At 42.4% G+C, this 19,956-nt stretch overlaps 1 protein-coding gene across 2 annotated transcripts in view; it reads left to right on the top strand.

The window, feature by feature from the left end:
- Nucleotides 1-19,956, top strand: part of HS1BP3 (HCLS1 binding protein 3) — a 46,622-nt gene that overhangs the window by 2,100 nt on the left and 24,566 nt on the right. For both annotated transcript variants that reach the window (XM_419977.8, XM_015285057.4), the window contains exons 2-4: nt 236-401; nt 7,660-7,867; nt 10,367-10,580. In XM_419977.8, the coding sequence (XP_419977.5) occupies nt 236-401; nt 7,660-7,867; nt 10,367-10,580 (588 nt within the window). The remainder of the gene's footprint in view (nt 1-235; nt 402-7,659; nt 7,868-10,366; nt 10,581-19,956) is intronic.

The following is a 19,956-nucleotide window of genomic DNA, read 5'->3' as shown; positions in this document are numbered from 1 at the left end:
CCTGCAGGGTAAAGCAGCATTTGTTGGGACTATAATATTCAAAACCAATATGTAATATTTCACGTTGTGATAGGTGATGTCTGTGCAATTCTGTATTGCTGCGGTGTAGGGTCTCTCCTGTGCCCTGTTGAAACGGGAGTACTGACTTTCTGGAGCTTTGAATTGGATCCACAGAGAGGGTCATTTAAAAGTGTGTGTGCCCGTGCCTGAGCTCTGTGCGTATTTTCCTTCCTAGGCAAATTCAGAATACACACACTGGGCTGGATTTGTCAGTGCCAGAATACCAGGAGGTCCGTGGGAAGATGATGTCTGGCCACGTGGAGTACCACATTGTCGTCGTTACCCGACTGGCTGCCTTCAAGTCAGCAAAGCACAAACCTGAGGATGTTGTTCAGTTTATGGTAAGTGTTTAATTGGTGCCATGTTAGCAATCTTTTTTTTTTTCCTCTCTCTCTCTTAATCCACTTTGATTATTTTGGTTCTGATGTTACAGGAACTTCTGCATGCTGTCAGCATCTGCACTTTTCAGATGTTTTGATGTTAACTGTAATGTTAGAATGATGTGTGTGGTTACCTGGTAGACCATTAGCCTTAGTATAACTCATGCTCAATGGGACATAGCTGGTAAACAGATATGCACACAGTCTGAACTGCAGATAAAGAAACACCTGTCAATGCTCTGAAAAAGTCGATGGTGAGGAGCAGATCTCTGACATTTGTTTCACTACTTAAGTGATAGCCTATGGTAAAGTGCTGGCAAGAGAGACTGTTCTCTTCTCTTGTTCCAGGGGGAACGAGTGGTTCTCTCTCTTGCAGTGCTTCCTTCTTTCTGCCAGTGGCAGTTGTCGTGTGGCCATTCTGTAGTGACAGCTGAGGAGCTGGTCCTGGCTAAAAATGGTGTTTGGGTGTTTCTTGCTTAGTACTAATTTACACCTGTTTCTTAAGCCTCTGAGTTGCACAGCCCTCATCAGTCATTGCTGAAGGACAGAAGAAGGGCCAGACAGGGGCAGATGAGAGAAGGGGATGTGGAATTGCTATTTTTGTGCGGTAGTGCCTGCTTGCATTATGCACTATTTCCATGCAGCTCTGTGAGAGGAGGAGCCTGACTAAACTCAAGGTTTTAAAATGGTTTTTGTTATCTGATACTGTGCTTCACTTAGAAAAAGGAGTTGAAATCAGCTCTTCTGTACAGAGAAGCAGCAGACTTCCTACTGTGCTCCCCCTGCTTGCTGAGGTTATCCACTCCCATGTCTGTTCTCTCTGAGCAAGAGAATTTTCCACTCAGCTGTTCTTCTCAAGTGAAGTGAACCTTTCTGATTTCTTCTCAGGTCACACCTCCTGACATTTTGTTCTTTATGAGGAAGAAAACTGTGGTGTAGCCCGATGGGAGTAACATTTGTCTCATCTGATACTTTTTTTTTTTTCCAGCTGACTAAATCTGATATATTATATAGTTTGGTATATGAAAGTAATTTGAAACTCTGAGCTGAGTGGTTGGAGAATGGATGCTTTGCATCGATTAATTCCAGTGAGTCTTCTGTATGTATTACTGGAAGGAGCAGAGGGATTCACCTGTCCTAGTTTATCTCTCTGCAAGTTAGATATTTTAATCTGAGTCTGTCACTGCTTCTGTGGTCACTGGGGAGAAGGGGGATGGGGTGACTCATCCTCTGGAAATGCCTCTACTATTTGACTGTAAAGGGAAAGCATTCTGCATGTTAGACAGCTGGGGTGGGGGGCTTTGACTCCAGGCTGTGATGCTTAAGGCTTAATTGAGTTGGATGCCACTCACTGTCTAGACTATCTGAGGTACCCTGGGGTTTTTCAAAAAGCCCTCACAATGCTGTGGGTCTCCTATAGGTTTTGTGTGATATTTGGCTGCCCTGCACACTCTTGGGTACATCTCAGATGGCATAGATGCCTGTGTTTAGGCAGGGCAGTTTGTTTTCTGTGGTTAGATGTCTACGTTTGACCAGTATTTTCCCATTGCAGCCACTGTTTTCCCATTGCAGTACTGTTGAGAAGAATATAGCAGAGCATCTGTGATGTGGGCAAACTCCATTTGCTTACTGTGCATGGCTGGTAGCACCTGAGATGCCTGTGGAGGGTGATGCACTTTGACATAGGATGTAAGGGCACTGGCACTGTCTTGGAATAGAATGAAGCAGAAGACTGTACATTGCATCTTCCTCTAGCTGTGTTTAGGCATCTGAATCCCCTGCTTTGGTTGAGTTTCAGTCACTTCTTTCCAAAAGGCAGTGACTGTATGTCACCTGTAGTGCTCTGTGTCTGCACAGTGCCCCGTTGTGTTTAGTGCTGTACCAGCACAAGCAGAAACTGAGACCCTTCCCCAGAAGGTTTTCAAACTAAATGTGAGAGAACCAGGTGAGTGGGGAGGTTCCATTGGGCAGCAGGTCTAAAACATCGAAGTGCTTTAGCAAGGAGGAGTGAGATAAGACATCTGAAAGAGGAAACAAGAACAACAGTGTGGCTGTTCTGCCTTACCAAGTGTGTGATCAGAGTGGGAGACTGAACATTTTTTTGCTATTGTTGAAATTATAAAATTTGGGAGGTTGGAGGAAGGAGCCGGTGCCACAGTGCTGAGGTAACAGGTTACAGAAGACTGGTAGGTGTGGTAGGAATTTCATTGGCTCTGTCTATGATAATCCAGTTTGGGAGCTTGATCTGTATTTTGGGAACCTTTGGCTTTCTTTCTTTTTTTCCTCCTCTTTCCTCTGTTCCTTTCCCTTGTAAATTTATTTTCCTTGTCTAGCTGCTTTTCTGCCTGCTTCCAATTGAAGTCAACGTCCTCTACCTTCTAATGCCCTAGGTGGCAGCAGTGAAACTCTCTGTCCTTTGGGCTACAAGGAGCTGCAGGCAGCCATATGCTTGCACAGTATTTCTTACATGTAAAACATCTTCATGTCCTCTGGGAAAAGATGGTGAGCAGGACAGAAGCATCCCCTAAACTTGCGCTGACCTCAGTGCTGTGGTTTAGACCACAGTAGATCAAGATGTGTAAAGGTTCTCTGACCAAAGCTAGACACACAGCAGAAAGAGACTTCATATCTGAGCTGGGGAGCTACTGCCCTTCATTGTGGGTTTGAGCAATCCAGAGTTCTGTGTTCCCCAGCTATAATGGGACTGTGCAAAATCAGCATTTCAAATGAAATGTTTGTGAAGCGTTAACAGAAGAAGAAATCCACATCCTGGCGACCTTCAGATCTACGTTCTGAGAAACAGAAGGGATTTTTTAATTAAAAAAAAAAAAATGCCACGTGTAAAATGCAGCAGATGGGTTGTAGAACTGCTTAACCTTGAGGTTATATTTGGTAATTAAAGGAGAACTCAGCTGCATTTCTTTCAAAGGTCGGAATCCTCTTGTCCTACTGAAACACTGAAATTGGTTTTATCTTTCATGCTGCATCAAGTACTGCTGCAAAGGTAACCTTTAATTATTGTCTACAGATGTACCATTTTCTGTGAGAAGAAAAGGCTTTGTTTATCTTAAATGCATTTCTTCTGGCCACACCTCACCTTCTTTAGCAACGAGCTTCTCCCTTCCCAGCCTAATTAAAAACCCACCCAACAGATAGCGCCTTCTCTTTCTATTTGTGCCTGGTTTAATTACTTCTTTTTTACAAGTACCATTTGTTAGTCAAGTTCTTTCTGAGCAAATAAGTATTGGTGTCGGATAGGCACAGCACATTTTGAGGAGAAATCTACTACAGAACAGTCTTCCTCTCATAAAACAAAGGAGCAAAAGCGTGTGGGTGTGTTTTTATTCTTGCCTGTTGGCAAATGTTGGCCTAATTTCTGTGAGCCTCACAATCCCTGAGCTGGGGCTGCTGTTTCCTGACCACGCAGGTATGTTGGGAAGATAAATTCCTTCATGCTGTAACCTCTGTGATGGGAGAGGAGTGTTGGGTGTAGCAGTAGGTTCAGCAGCTGTTAAGAGTTCATGTTGATTAAAGAAGAAATATTAGAGTGCTGCTTTTCTGCTGGGTGAAACAGGTGAGGAGAAGCAGGTAGTCATATAATTAAAATCTACCATAATGCATAACCATGAGATCACCAAGCAGCATTAATTGTAGGTAAGGAGTATTGCTTACCTTGGAAACATACAAGTGAAAGTTCGGTCTGTGTTGTCTATGGGTACAGACGCTTTTGATTCCCATATCCAAAGCTGCTGGATGTTTTAAGGGATAATACTGCTGCACTTACATTTCCTGACAGTGTGAAGAAGTGGGCTTTTAGAAAGTAGTTGCAGATATGAATTTCATGAAATATTGTAAAACTAAGTCTAGTCATTACTGTGCACTGGCTGGCCGAGGGGGTTGAGTTAACTCTGTCTGAGGCCTCTGTTTCATTGAAATCCTCACTGTTAATAGAAAGCATATGAAGACAAGTTTGAGGCATTAAAAGGAGCCTAGGGAAAGGAGACATTAAATCCCACTAATACTGAGTGGAATCAAATTCTCCTATGCACATCTGAGAGTCCCAGGATTGTGTCCTACAGGCATCAGTGTGTACTTTGATGCGTGAGGTTCTTGTGAAGAGGGGGGTAAGGCACATGCATGAGATTTGAGGGATTAGCAGCAAACTGCAGTCTTTCACTTTGAACTTCCCCGTGGTTTTCTTAAACTTCTAGCTATGTGTGATCATATTTGACTTACTTATCTGTTTCCTGGTGCAAAAACAAAAAGAAAAGCCACTCAACCCATCCCTGTCTCTGTTGCAGCTCTAAGCTGAATGTTAATTGTTACAGGCAGATAGGGTCTTGACCTGGCAAATACACACATGCTTTGCTCTATCTGTGTGATTAACTCTTTTGAAGTTAAGTAAATTGAGCCTTTGATATTGCAACTTGACAGAACTCCCTTGAAGTCAGTGCACTTGAGCTGGCTTCAGCAGGTGGGGGTTTAGGGTAGAGGCAGGGAGGGGGAGAGGATAATTGCAGGATCCTGGAGGAATTACAGGTGACATAAGACAAATATTTTAATATCTATCAAATGGGATCTCGTTTACTGAATACCATCGATGAAGTGGGATTTAGAGCAACCTCTTGTTTTTTAACCTGACGTTCTGTACCACAGAATCCATAGCCTCTTTTCAAAGGATTGTGAAGGGCAACCCAGAAAAGGAAGATTTAACTTGCTGCATGCCTTTCCCTTGGAAAATTGTCAGAAAACATCAAAGTGTAAGCCAGGATTTGAAGCAGAGTCACAGGAGGCAGGGACTTGCTGGGCACAGCCTTGGGCTTAGGTGGGGAATGGTTCGGGCTGCAGGTTTCACATCCTGTGTGTGTGGTAGGTTATCCCAGCAGAGGGCATCCCCACACTTCTGGATGTTAGTCTGCATGGCGTGTTGCAGGCTTTTGGGTATCCTGTCAGTATGCTTTGAGTATAGCATTATTACACTGCGTGCTGTTGCACGGTGTTGCAACACACAGATTCACAATTAGATATTAGGCACTTTTCACAAATCAGATTTGACTTTTTTCTGGGCAGAAGGTAATATTTATTTGTTCTGTTGAAAAAATACCAGTGATTTCCTCACTGCCCTTACGCCCATGCTTATACAGCATGTTTGGAAGGGACTCTGGTGTCATACCCTGTTCAGAGTGCTACTGGAGAACAGCTAAACAAAAATGTACGGCAGTTCAGGAATTCCAGAATTGCTCTGGGGTATTTTTCAAAGAGAGAACTGGCTTATTCTGGGAACATCTCTTTATTGCCATCCCTTTAGTCCCTGGCTGCTGAGTTGCGTGTCAGATCCTGCATGCAGAGTACAGCGTTGCCTACACTTACCTGTGTTGCATACAGGATGCAGTACTAAAATCCTAGTTTTTCATTCCCCAATCAACTCAGTTTTGTTTTTGTGGTTCTGGTGTTTCTTGCAGAGCTGCTTGCCTTTTATTGGTGGACACTGAACCCGGAGTGATCATCATACATCTGAAATGCAAACATTTTGCGAATCATCTGGGTTGGCTGATAATTACTCTGAAAGGCAGGGAAGCATGAAAGCTAGGGTGGCTATTGTTCTTTATGGCTATGTGTAGCTCAGTGGCCTAGCCTAGGTGTCTCTGTTAATGTCAGGGCCTGTTCTCTGACCTGGAGGCCAGCTAGCAGTCTGGCCACATCTATAGTATGAAACCTTTTTTTACCATTCACAATGACTGGCAGTACCCAAATTGGCTGCTGAGTGCTCTGCACCAGGCTAAATCTTGGACTGAAAATTTAAGCTGAGGGAGTGCTAGCTGCCCAGGCAAAACTGTGCCAGATGCTATCAGGTTCCAGTAGACACTATAAGGTTCCTATCAAACACTATCAAGTTTCACTGCTGGGGAATATACCCCTGATACTGTTAAGTTTGCTTGCATAGGTCTAGTTTATGGGTTCTGGGTTAGTGTCTAGCTTATTTCCCAGATATTTTTGTGCTTCTTGTGGGTTGACCTTCTATTATTGCTGCGTTGGTAGAAGTATTCTGCTTTCTTCTATCCCAAGATGGCAGATGTGATGCTTGTGTCTCACCATCTCTTATATCTCACTGCTAATTGGGATTCACTCCACTACAGTTTGCCAGTGTGTGTTACAGGAGGATAAATGTTCCACTCTGAGAGAGGATCTGATCCATACAGACTCTGCTTGCACTAGATTTTGGGTTGTTTTTTTTTTAATCCAACTCTGTATTCATTGAAACACTTTAATAGATTATGGAGCATCAAGATGAATGTATTGTCTGTATAATACCACAGTCCCATAGCATGACAGTCAATCTCCATTATGACCATAATATCAATTACAGACAGTATGTTTTCTTTTGTGGGGGATTTTTTGTGTGTGTTGGTTTCCAGTCTTGAATTCAAAACTGACTCTGGCATAGAAGCCAACCTATTTCTAACCAGCATTCCCATGGTTATCACCTTCCTGTGGTATCTTGGGCCTTATTTCTCCTCAGACTTCCTGTCTTTGTATGCAGAGGGAGTGACTCCACTGTTGGCATCTTCTCACTATACAAGAACCTGTAGACCATGGCCAAGTGGTGGTTTCTTTTTATTTTCTCATAGATAAGGAGTCAGGGATCAGCTGAGGTCTTTGCCCTTGAGTTTCTGTGTTGGGTGCTGTGCAGGGCAGCAAATGTGCCAGTTGTTTAGGCCCTGACAGTCAGAAGCACAGCGAAACCCAGCAAGGATGAGAAACCTTCTTCTGAAGTGGTGGTAGAAAGATTTATCCTGCTTCTTCCATCAGGTACATACCTGGCTATGCCTCCGGTCTTTTGAAGCTGGTCACCACATAGCTTGCTTTTAGCAGACAGGAATTGTAACTGTCAGAGGAAAGTATCTGGAGCAGTGATCTTCCCAGTATTTAATTAGCTGATGAGTCAGACAAATGGACGCTGGGTATCTGGCAATGAACTTCTATTTCATTAGGGAGTAGATTTTAATAACAGAATTAGAAGACCAGCAACAGTGCTTCAGGATTGACTGTGTAGATAACAAGCTTTTACTAGGCTATATATGTAAAGCTCTTCGGTAATACATGTTTTTCCACTTCAGATTCCAGGTTTAATGCTTCACAGTTCTTAAATTGCTGCTTGCTGCCCATATCTCCCTCTTGCCTTTAAAGAAACTTACCCAGACAACGTATTCTATTTCAGGTGTCCAAGAAGTACAGCGAGATAGAGGAGCTCTACCAGAGACTGTCAGCACGGTATCCACATGCTTCTCTCCCACTCTTGCCTAGAAAAGTTCTCTTTGTGGGAGAATCTGACATCTATGAACGAAGAGCAGTGTTCAATGATATCATGAAATTCATCTCAAAAGATGAGGATCTAGCAACGAGCCCTGAGTTACTGGAATTTTTAGGTAACTAAAGTATGTGAGTGTCCCATCTCCCACAAACATGCTTACTACAAGCCTTATTAGGTACTTGATTTAGGTAGTCAAGAGCTAGAGAATGCCAGAGTAAAGGGAGTCACTAAAAATATTCTCTTGTGCATCTACAGTGCTATGCAGTCATAGAACCATAGAATCATTAAGGTTGGAAAAGACCTCTTAGATCTAGTCCAACCACCATGCCCACTAAACCACATCCCTCAGTGCCACATCTCCACATTTCTTGAACATCTCCAGGGACAGTGACTCCACCACCTCCCTGGGCAGCCTGTGTCAATGCCTCACCACTTTTTCTGATCACGTTTGCTGTCATTTTCCCCTCTTTTCAGTGGATACGTCTCCTTTGGAAGTACTGATGCCAAAATGATCACTATGAAAGTATCAGTTGCACAATCTCTAATTTCCCTTAGGCATATACTAAAGCTGTGATTCAGAACATGTAAGTTTCAAAGGCTAAATAATCATATACTGTTAGCAGAGGGATGGTCCCTGAAAGGACAGTGCAGGATTCCCTTAGTGAATAACTGCTCCATGCTTTGTCTGTTTTTCATTCCTAATAAAACTGCTAGGTCTTGCTGAAGTAGACCCTAAAGCAAATTATTGGCAACGACTTTTTGAGGAAAAGTCTGGTGCTTTCTTAGTTAAACCCATTCTCTAGCTTTTTTTTTTCTCTCCTTAATTTTCCTTAGCTTCGTGTCCAGTTCTTGATGCCTCGTCCAATGGTTCGTACAGATCCTTTCTTACACTGTTTGGATGTAGCAGCAAGTCAGTGAATGAATGGAACACATGGGCTCTCTGCTCTTAATTCATCTAAGTGTTGCTGAACAGGGAATACATCAGCCTGGTGCTGTGCAGGATTCTTAGTGTAGTGTTAGTTTTGAGGAACCAAACCGAAGGTACGAGGCACTAGCAAATCATCATGTGCAAACTGTTTTGCAAACGTGTGAAGTGTGGACAGGTTGGGACCTCTGTGGGACTAGCAAGTGTGCATCCCTGTAACCAAAGCCTTATCAGTAACAAAACCCACAATCGAAAGGAGCATTCTAAAGGCAAGGGGGGCAAAACTGCATAATGTTAGCAAAAGGATTTTGCCAAGTAAGGTTTTAGATTTCTCCCCCATCCTTGTCAGCATTCTCTTGAAAGTAGACCACAGAGAATTTAGAATTCATGTTAAGCTTTTATGGGTATGACACAGATGTCTGTAGCTGAACGAGTCTTTATATTCTATGGACAGATTATGCACAAGTAATGTGACCTGTTTATCAAAATCTGTCTTAGAATACTGTGTCTCACTCTACCAAACCAGATGAACTTCAGTACGTACACTACAGGTCCTTAAGCTATTGGAGATGTAGTCAATATATAAAGAGGTGTTTGGCGAGAATTAACATGGTAAAACGTAGATGTTTATTGACATGGGGATAAAATATGCAGCATCCTAACCTCCACTGTCTGCACTCACCAACAGTCCCTTGCCTAGAAGGGGAGTGTAAGACCACTTCTTCAGTGTAGACCTGCATATTTAGTTACTATATTCTGCCTTAGCTGACTAGGCACACGCAGTCATGAAAGCAAGGTGAGATGAGTCTCACTTGCCATGTTAAAAAGTCAAAAGGTTAAAGGTAGGAATTTTATCTACCGATTGTGTTTTTAAGCTAGTCTATTTTTAGCTAGTCTCATTATTTTAAATTGGATTCCTGAACATCCAGAGTCTTCACAGAACAGAATAGTTATGAGCTCTTCTCTCACTCCTAGGTTTTCCATATAACAAGTTTTCTCAATGTATATAGATTATACATATAGTGTCATATGTAATCTATAACAAGACTTTCTCAATGTTTCAGTTTGCTGAGTTTGTTCAGTTTGATGGATCTTGCACAGTGAAGAGTTAGAACTTCAGACTTCATTTCTGAGTGTAAATTGAAGAACTGCTTTGGAGACTGTTTTTCATGCTGTCCAGTGCTGTATTTTAGCTCAAGCTCATTAAATCAGTAACTAAAAGTGGACTTTGTCTCCTCTAGTTATATGAAGGTTAGTTATCTACGGCAAAGTGGAGCATTTAGGCCCCCTCAGTAGCCAATGGGGAGAAATAGGCACTTCAGAAGGAAGCTTATTGTCAAACAACTGTATTTAGATGTGATGAGTCACTGACTGGAGATTCTGTTGTTTCCACTGACTACAGAAGGAACATAAAGGAGAAGATTAGGCATATGCTGCTAGGTTTTAGATAAAGTTCATTTCCTCTGTCTTTATCTGCTTGACAACTTTGAATCAGTAAACAGATGAGAAATATAATGACACAGGATTGAACAGAACTAGGAACAATTGGGAGTATTGGAAGAATTTCACAAAAGCTGATTGTGTACTTCATTCCTCAAACAAAATCACGAGGAACAGGTGTAGGGCATGAAATAAAACATGGCTGTTGTCCTGTATTTTCAGTTTTGCATCTGTAATTGTATTTTGCAGGAACAAAATCTACTGGTGTCATTGACTTCAAGGGTAAAAACATTCCTGACGACAAAGAGCAAGAAGATGAAGAAAATGATGCATTGGATTTTTTCAAAGAGGAGAAGACACCTGACTTGATTTCAAAGCTTGCAACACTGGAGAATGCCAAGAAAGAAGAGAAAAAAGAAGAGGAAGAGGAGGAAGAAGATTTAGATCCTCTTGGTATAATCAGGTATGGATGTCAAGGCCTTTGTTGTTGTTTAATTTTTTGCCTAATTTTCTAAAAAAAAATAAGGCTATTCTATGTCTCTGTTCCCTCATCCCAACATTTTGTAACATAAAATGTTTTCAGTTGGGCTTGACAGAGGAGGAGAGGCCTCTGCTGTATTCCTACAGATAGATTCCTATAGATTCATAAAGGAGTATCTTTATGGAGAAAAGAAAGTTTGTAGGGCCACTTCAGTGCATTCCTCAGGGAATCCAAGAGAGAGAGACATTGTGAATGGCTTGACTACAGTCTCAACTGCAGTAGGTGCTCTACTGGACACTGTAGGGTGCTTCTGCAAATTGTAAAGCCACCAGACAGTATAGGACATGCCACTTTGGAGAGCACTAGGGTTTACTGTGTCTGGAACTACTTCTGAGCTGACTGGTCTCTAGAATGATGTGAAGTTATAGCAGCACAAAGACCAAAAGAACCAACATTTCAATCATGAGATTCACATATAGGCTATCTTTCCTTTTGCCCTTCTCTGAAGATATCACATCCTAAATGCATCTAAGACATAAGCAATAATAGCTTGAGAAAGAAAGGAATTGAATCAGAGCTTGCTAAAGGTAGTATCTGGGTTTGTGTATCTGTCCAATAATTTTCAGATGGTTATTTCCACTTCAAGATTGAAATTCTCACTGAATTCCCAAAAGCATTTCTAACTGCTGAAGACTGAATGTAAATTTAGTTTTTCCATGTCTGGGGTCATAAGTTGTGACTGTTTCTTTAGCGTTCCTCAAACTTCAGATACCCAAGTAGAGAAGCCCAAAGTAGATAAGTTCTTGACCTTCAGTAAGCATGCTGGTGGATTCAGCTGAATAGGTTGAGCCACCCACAATCACTAGCCTCTACTGAATGTTTTTTTTTTTTCCTGAACCAGTGTGGGCTTTCAAAATGCTTCTTCCTAGAAGAAGGCAGTAACTGATAGGAACGAGCCCAAACGCTCTCTTATTGATTCCCAGTTTCCATGAATCATTTGCAGAGTGGTCATTCACACCAAGTTCTATGCATGGGTCTCCCAATCTAAAATTCAGGTTGACTATAATGATTAAGGATTTTGATTCTGCTACTATAATCACATTTAATTGCTGACGTCCAGATAGCATCCTTTTTACCTGAGATATTTCATCCTTTACAGTTCACTTGGGGACTTTAAACATTATTCTTTTGACAAAACTTGTGCTTAATTACTCAGAATTTCTCCTTTGTTGAAGAGATGTTTTAAAAAGTTAAGCAACTATTTACAATGAGAAGCCAGATAACGCAGTACTTCCCGCAGAATGGTCTTTAGTTGGCGGTGTTTATAAAAGAAGCTGTCCTTTTTTGGATAGGAAAATGATCTATTGGGTTAGCAAACAGAATGTTGTATTTTCGGAGTTACAACAAGTGTAAGCTGTAAAGAATTTGCTGTGCCAAAACAAGCAAGAAGTTTGCTTTTCTGCTCTGCAGAGTTTGACGTAGCATTTGAAAGTCTGATTATTTTGGTCCTTTAATGCCTTGAAGGATGAAAAGATCTGGTACTTAATCCTCATTTAGTTTATTGCTTCCATTCCTTTCGAGGGCAGAATTCTTAGTGAATCAGAATAATTTTGTTTATTTAAGAAGAAACAAGGCCTTCACTGGTAGAGAGTTGCAGCATGACACATCATGCAGTCTGCTGGTTTTCTCTCTAAGTCACTGCTTGGTTTCCTATATAAAAACTTCTTGGTATGTATTTATTATTTTTTTTAATCTCATATGTACACGGTCACAGCAGAAACAAACATGACATTCAGGATTCTCATTTCCATTTTATATTGTTTCTAATTCCCTCTAAGTCACCTAGCTTCCATGGAAGATTTTTTTTAATTCACATCGGTGGAGATCAGGTTGGACATAAGCACTGCATCCCAGTTTTAAGCCATCTGAGAATAATAGATGTCTACGTAAGAGGACAAAGAAAGAAGCATAGTTTCCAGTGAATTGGTATTTCTGGAGTGAACATTTCTTTCATGCCCTTGAAGTGGTAGGTGCATGCATGCTTTAAACAAGGAACTTGAAAGACTTGCAGCTTCAGTTTGTCAGACATGCTTTACGTTAGTTTGGGATGGGAATGAATAAAAAAGAAGGTGGTATAGACTGGATAAACATGTTTAGTACTACACAGTTCCCTGTTGCATGGGAAATTCAGATTTTAAAAAATCTACAATTCCTTTCCTTGTATTTGTTGTTTTTTTTGTTTTTTTTTAATCCTTTGAAAAGATGAAAAGTCAACAGTAAAACAAGGCAGTCCATTGCCAGCCATATCAGTGGCCAGAGTGCTTTGAGCAGCAGAGCTCTGACCTAAACTAAATCATGTGTTTGGCATAATCTTACAGGTTTTTTTATTTCTGGGTAAGGATGAAACTGCTCCAGTAGCAGGGGCCTCCATATGTTGTCAGCGCGCTTCATTTGGTAACAACTTTTCCTCCTGGGCCAGAAGGCTGTGTCTTGGACTTGGCCCAGCACTGCTGCTGTGCTGCTGAACTACCAGATATCCAGTTAAATGCACTGTCCTTAGGGGTAAAATGCTAAACTAGGGTCTTGTTTTTCCTGCTTTTGTATCAGTGATGATCATCCAGGTGGAAGCTGGTAATAGCCTGGTTCCTTTGGCCTGGAGGAGACATCCCAGTTGTGCTGATTTTCTTCCCTGCATTCAGGGCTGTGGCAAGTTGATCTTTCATGTCTGGTGGCAACTCGCTTGCCAGTTCTATGCTCTTCAGCTTTTCTCATGCACAAAAGCTTACTTTCTGTATTTGTGCAGTGATCGTCGTCCATGTCTGGGCTGCTTAGCAACAGAAAGATTTCTTGTCTGAATTAGGAATATCTCGAATATTTACTTCTGATTAAGTTTACACCCTGGAGATGCACCTTTTAGTGCACTGTCCTAGAATGAAAAGTGCTCAAAATTACATTATATTTTTGGGATGCAGTGCTAAAATTCACCTGAAATGTGATTGTAGGATGTGTACTGTCACCTCGTCTTCTGCTCTCCTTAAGAGTTAGGTGCATTGTTCACCTGTGTTATCACTCTGCAAGTTTTCCTGGACATCTGTAGAGACCTTTTCTGCTTTGTGCAGAACAGCACTCATAATACTGAGTAAGAGGAGATCACCTGTGCAGTCGGGAAAGAATGTATTGCACTTGCTTTTGTAGCTGTGGCACTTTTCTAGTTCTATTTCATTTAATTTGGCACTGTAAGCATACAGTTACAGCCTCTCTTAGCCATAGCATTTATATTAAAGCCTTTTTTTTTCCTAGTAAGCCATAATGCTTACAGTATCCCTTTACTAAAATCCTTTAGATTGCGAAATTAGATATGTATTATATTTCACATCATAGGAAAAATATTAGGTATATTGACTTATCTTCTCTCCGTTCTCCTTAAAGTGAATGCAATACTGCTATTTATCAGTCTTTAATCCATCTACTTCAACATTTGCAGATACATATTATTAAGTAACCAATAAACTACAGCAGTGCTTTTAGCAATATGCCTTGGTTTTTAGAGGTGCAGAATCTTTTAACAGTGCTGGCTCATGAAATATTTTCTGTTATATTCCCCTGTCCTCCAAAAGAGGTTTGCTATACCCAGAATGCCCACTGGAAATAGCCATTGGCCTGTGCCATCTCCTGGGCTGTGATTAGGATGGGTTAGGAGAAAGCAATCTGTCCCATGCCAGGGGATCACCAGGAATTAGTCTAACAGTTGAACTGCTGAATTGAGTTCCTGTGCTCAGGCCCAAGGTGTGAAGTGATTACCAATTAATAAATAAAGTATAGCCCTGAGCCCTTTTTCCCCCAGGGGTTAGCTCTCTGCCTGCTGTTGTGTTTGCTCTCTATTTGCCCAGAGGGTTTCCTAGGGTTTTGCTTTCTGTAGGGAATTCAAGCAGCCAGTTATGTATTTTTTCCCTCTGTTTGGTCCCAGAAAGACCACATTAGACATTTCTAGCTCTGAATCTTAAAACAACTGTAGGAACACATCACAGTAACTGAGCTGAGTTTCATCTCTTTCCTCCATGGATGAACTGTGCAGTTTGTTTGTAGGCTGAAGACAAGAGCTTTAAAAAGCAGTTTAATACTGACATTAGTACTTGTATTCAGTTTACTCCATTGAACTTGAGACAGCAGTTGATTAAAATGACTCAGACCCAGCTTTTCTGAACAAAGCAGTGATAAATTTTGTCAAAAGAACGTGAGTACTTCATGAGTTACAGCATGTGACAGCCCTGTGCATGCATTTCTTCAGTTACAATTAAGTTCTGAGCTAATGTTTGTTCACCAGCTTGGGAGAACCCACCTTTTCCTGTGCTTTTCTGCCTCCGTATGCTCTCTGCACCCCTCACCAGAGCCTCTCCTCCGCACACAGTTCCTTCCCTTCCGTCCTTTCTCCTTTGTCTCCCTAAATCTTTCAGTGACAGCACATCCTCCCTCAGCCTGAGGTTTTTCCTGGCAGACTGCGCAGAGCCATGGGGTGGGTATTCCCCAGGCAAGAGCTCTTCTGTCTCCTCTTTCTACCTTTGTTATTATTTCAGTAGATTTCCCCTCGTGGCTTCCCTTCATCCCATTTTGTACCTTCCCAGAGGAATAAAGGCACATGGGTAGATTGAAGCTTTGCATCTGTTGTGGATAAACATAAATGTAGCTAGCTCCTGACAACAGTTTGGAAGGGATGAGGCCACTGAGGGCTGATGTTTTGGGGGCTTGGTGCCAGAAGTTTGTAAAAGCTGTTCATTGTTGCTGTGGTCAAGCTCGATCAACCCTGGTGCCAGAGGTTTGCTATCACTTGGTTTGGTTGGAAAAGAGAGTTTTAAAGGACTCAGGGCCTCTTCTGGTTGTAGACAAAGTGGGCAATTGCTCTGAGCGGCAGATTGGTGGGGAGGAAGCAGACGGGCAGCTAGCCCCGACTTTGCCAGAGCCCTGCAGAGCCAGGCTGGCTGCTTGAGGAGGTAGGTTGGTGCACGTCCCAGCAGTTATTTCTGGGTTGTGTCCTAATGGCCACCACACTAGAGTCTGTCCCCTGATATCTCGCTGATGCCTTGCTTTCCCTTTTCTTCCCTGTTGTGGCCTAGGCTGGCCTCAGTCATTTTTTTCTTTGGGGGAGAAATGAGTGGCAAAATTTGATCTCGCTTCCTATACCAGAAAATTTGAGCAGCTGAGAATAGCTCACAGAGAGACAGAAGTCAGCTCCAGAGGAGTCCTGCATTTTCTGCCTTGCCAAGTGGTTTCATTGATGGCATGCCCAGAGCTGTGGTAGGTAGGTGCAGGCACTGTGCCTGCGGGTGGATTGTTGCCTCAAAGGAAGAGAAGAATATCTGCAGGCTGGAGCAGTGTCGTGGCACAGCTGCTATCCACTGGGCAGGTGGCCTGGAGCAAACTTGTCAAAATGTATGTGTTCAGTTGTGCCTTCTGGTCCTTGGTCAGCAGGGCTGTACTCCTGAGGTGTTGCCTCCACTCCTCAGGCATTCTCCTACTCCTCAGCCACTTATAAATTCACAACTGTGTGAATTTATCTGAATTTATATATTTATTTTGTCTGGCCATGTGAGTTCACGGCTTCCCCTATGAGTCCAGCAGGATTTGGGCACAAAAGTCGAAACGCTTTCCTGGCTGTCCTAACAAACTGAGCGAGAGTGTTCATGTCAAAGGAGAGAGAAGCTACAGGTTGTGTTTTCTTTATTGAAATTCAGATAGATAAAACAATGAACAAGAAACAGAAAGAGCCTTGTTTTGCTAGCAGTGTGTGCATCCGTGCTCACAGCTGTGAAGCCTTTAGATATTTAAACAGGCAGATCTTTATATTCTGTGAATTGAGTCACAAGCTTAGGTTGCAAGGCATGCTCGACTGTCACTTTGCCAAGTGACACAAGTATTTGTTTTAATTCCAGTCCAGCTGCTGTCCAATTGGCAACTTATCGAATCTCAGTAAACAACCCCACTGGTCTTCCACTGAAGCATTTCTGGATGTTGAATGTTGTCTGAAAACCAAGGTCATAGTCTGATACAGTGACCTTCCTCATCAGAGAGAGGAAAAAGAAGAAAAGACAGCAGAAAGTACAGTTAACTCATGCAAATAAAGGATGACTCTTACTTGCTTTCCATGAAATTATCTATTCTTGACCCTTTTTAGGGGCAAACTTACAACCCAGCTGTGGAGATTGTGTAACTACCTGGATAGGATATAAAGCAGGATGGTAGGATGCTCAGCTTGCAACAGTTTGGTCCTTCCAGTTTGCCTGTTCTGGACATAGTTTATGTCTATAGATGCCTGGTGAGCATTCATTTCCCATATGCAGATGATGCAGTGGGAGTTTCTTTGCCTTCTGTCTCCAGCCCTGTGTCTTCAGCACAGCTTCCCACGTTTCTTCTCTGCCAAACTTGCTGTCCTCCCACAGATGAAGGGTTGAAGGTGATTGAAAGAAAACAGTAGAAAACAAAAACACGTTCAGCTATTGAATCTCACAGAAACATCCATATTAGTTCAGTGTTGCCTGCTGTGAGTGTTTGCTCTGAGGTCCAGGAAGATGTTTTCCTTGGAAGAACTCTACCAAGGTCCATGTGGCTCCGTGTGGTGGAGATGAGAAACTTCTCTAGCTATATTTTACAACCGGGGGCACTGGGGTGGGTGTGTGAAAGACTCAGCCCTCTTCTCATTGCTGCTCTCTGGCAGGTGCTAACTGAATGAAAGTGCACTCAGGAAAGCTGAGATTTTCTCAGTTAGCGTTTTTGTACTTGTTACAGGTTACATCCATAAGCACTGCTTCAGGAGAGCATATTTGACAGATGAAAGTGGAAAAAAAGCTCCTGTATATCCACTATTGGTGATCAGAAGGAACTGTACGTTGGGATCAGAGCCTAGGGCATTCTGACAGAGGTTTGCAGAGGCATAACTCACAGATCTGAAGTTGGTTGCTCATTGTTCTGGAAATAGTCTCTTCTCTGACCCAGGGGAAACGTGGAGTCCTCCTCCTCCATGCCAGCATTGTCCTTATCTGCAGTCATATATCCTGTTCTAGTGTTAGATTGTTGGCCCTACACGATTATGCAGTCATTGTTTCCCCAGGTTTCCCTTTGCATGTGGAAGCAATCGCCTCACTTAAACTTCAGTGGTGAGTTTCTGTCATGGCTGGCTTGCGTGATTCCAGTACACACACAGCTGGAACACGAGCATCCTTTGGGAGGGAGTTCAAGTAATTATTTTAATGTGCTTCATTTTCTTACTGATTAGAGCACTGAATATATTTAAATGGATTTTATAAATAGTAATTTTGTGTTTATACCATCATCCTAAACCCAGAGGACTACAAATAACTCTATATATAGTCTGTGTAATGTTACAGCTGTGCATGCCAGCCAGCAGCATTCTGGTGCAGAGCACAAGTGTAACTACACCTGGGGTAAAATGCAGCGAGGGCTTAATGGCTTTGTGCAACTTCAGGCCCTAAGTGGGGAATACGTCATTCAGCTCGAATTCAGCAGGGAGGAATTGTGCTGATGTGGATGTAACTATCCAGCTTGGAATTTGACCGTCTCACAAAATTAGATAGATCTGCTTTCAAGAAAGATGTTGTGGGATTTGTAGTGGACCTGGTTCGTTGTTTTAAATGCATTAAAGGGCAATGCATGTAACTTGCCATGCACTTTTCTGTAAATATAAGTATTTGGGAGCCAAGTAATGTCACGGAAGTGGCATGAAATAACATTGCCACTAGCTGGCACCAGCTTTCACATAATTGCCATAGTCCTTTCAGTGAACTCTCAGCTTTCGATTTTCCCATCCTCTCTAACAGCAGTGTGCTGTCATTTGCAGCAGTGCCGAGCTTAGCAGCGATGAAGGCGTGCAGAAGCTGCCACAAGCTATTCTGTAGGCATGCTAAGCAAGCCCTTAGTTAACTTAGACAGATTTCGTAGGAGGCAGGAGATCCTTTAGAAGGCGTCCAGGATAAATTTGCAGCTACACAGAATCAAAAGTGTTGGTTGTTGGTTTTGTTTTTTTTTTTTATTTAATTTCTTCTTTGGAAGAGGACTGAACATGATGTAATTGGACAGATTTAAACATGTTTTGTTGCATGGACTTTACAATAATAGGATGACTCAAGCCCTTAATTAGAATAAGAAAGCATTACCTCATCGATTAGCCTGTGCCTTTCACCAAAGCACAGGAAATCTTTAATCAGCAGACCCGGAGAACTGCTTGTAGATGGGACAGACTGCTAATGAGGAATGGATTCAGAGGTGCCCTGTTGTTTTTCTGTTCACCGAGTGTAAGAGAATTGCTTGCTCTGGAAGAAGCTGTCTGGGATTGGGGGGTGACGGAGTGCCCAGTGAGATGGGAGATTTGCTTGTCTTTTCATCTGATGCTGTCAAGTTCCTAAATCAGCACACTTAATAAAACCACTGTTCCCTTCGCCCCATGGATTTGCTGCAGATGTTTCTGTCTTGGTTTCAAAGGATTGAAGGAGGGGCTTTTGGAAAACCGTTTTTGGAAGCAGTCTGTAAAACCGTACCAAAAAATCATGTATTAGCTGTTGTAACTGTAGGCTGGTAGTAATTAACACACCTGGGGGATCACATCCTATTCCTCCTGCCTTTTGCAGTAGTTGGCTAGCTCTGGAGTCATATGAAGTGCCAGCAAATAGAGGAATGTGCTTACAGACAGACACATGTCTGGGACTCAGCAGCTCTTCGTTCTGCCCTTGAATTTCTCAGGTCACATCTTGGGCACAGTGCTTGCAAGTTTCATCTCTCCATTATCTCTTTGATAAAAGGAATAAAACTGATTCCATCAGTCTGCCTGGTGAAAAGTTCATCTTTACAAAGAAATGTAACACTCAGGTGATTGTTAGTGGCATTTGTCACTGAAGTGAAAGAAAGGCTTTCTATTCCTTGCCATAAATTCTGGATAAGGCTCAAAACCTTTCTTTTCCTATTGCCTGAGATGCACAGTCATGTCCGTGTCCAGGGGCTGGATTTGTCAGCACAGTGATGTACACAGCTGTGGAGGCAATTTGACTGAGACTAGACAAGTAAATAAAACTGGACGGGGTGTCTAGTCTTGCCCTGACTAAATGATGACTAAATCCTAGCTAAAATCTTCTGCTCTCCAGAGCAAGCTGGCCACCTCGTCTACAGCCAAAGCAAGCCAGCTGTATCCAAAATGGAAAGGACCCTGAGCTTGTACCGAACCTTAAACTATGTCCAGAGATGCAGTTTAATCTGGGAGAGCATTAACTAACCTGGGACAAATTCGTGCCAGGGAGCACGCTAACAACTCACCAGACAATCATGGTGTGCCAAGGGTGTTTTGCAGTGAGTGTGC

The sequence above is a fragment of the Gallus gallus genome, chromosome 3 (genome assembly GCF_016699485.2).
Source record: "Gallus gallus isolate bGalGal1 chromosome 3, bGalGal1.mat.broiler.GRCg7b, whole genome shotgun sequence".
Taxonomy (NCBI): Eukaryota; Metazoa; Chordata; class Aves; order Galliformes; family Phasianidae; genus Gallus; species Gallus gallus.
This window is presented reverse-complemented; position numbering and strand designations above follow the sequence as displayed.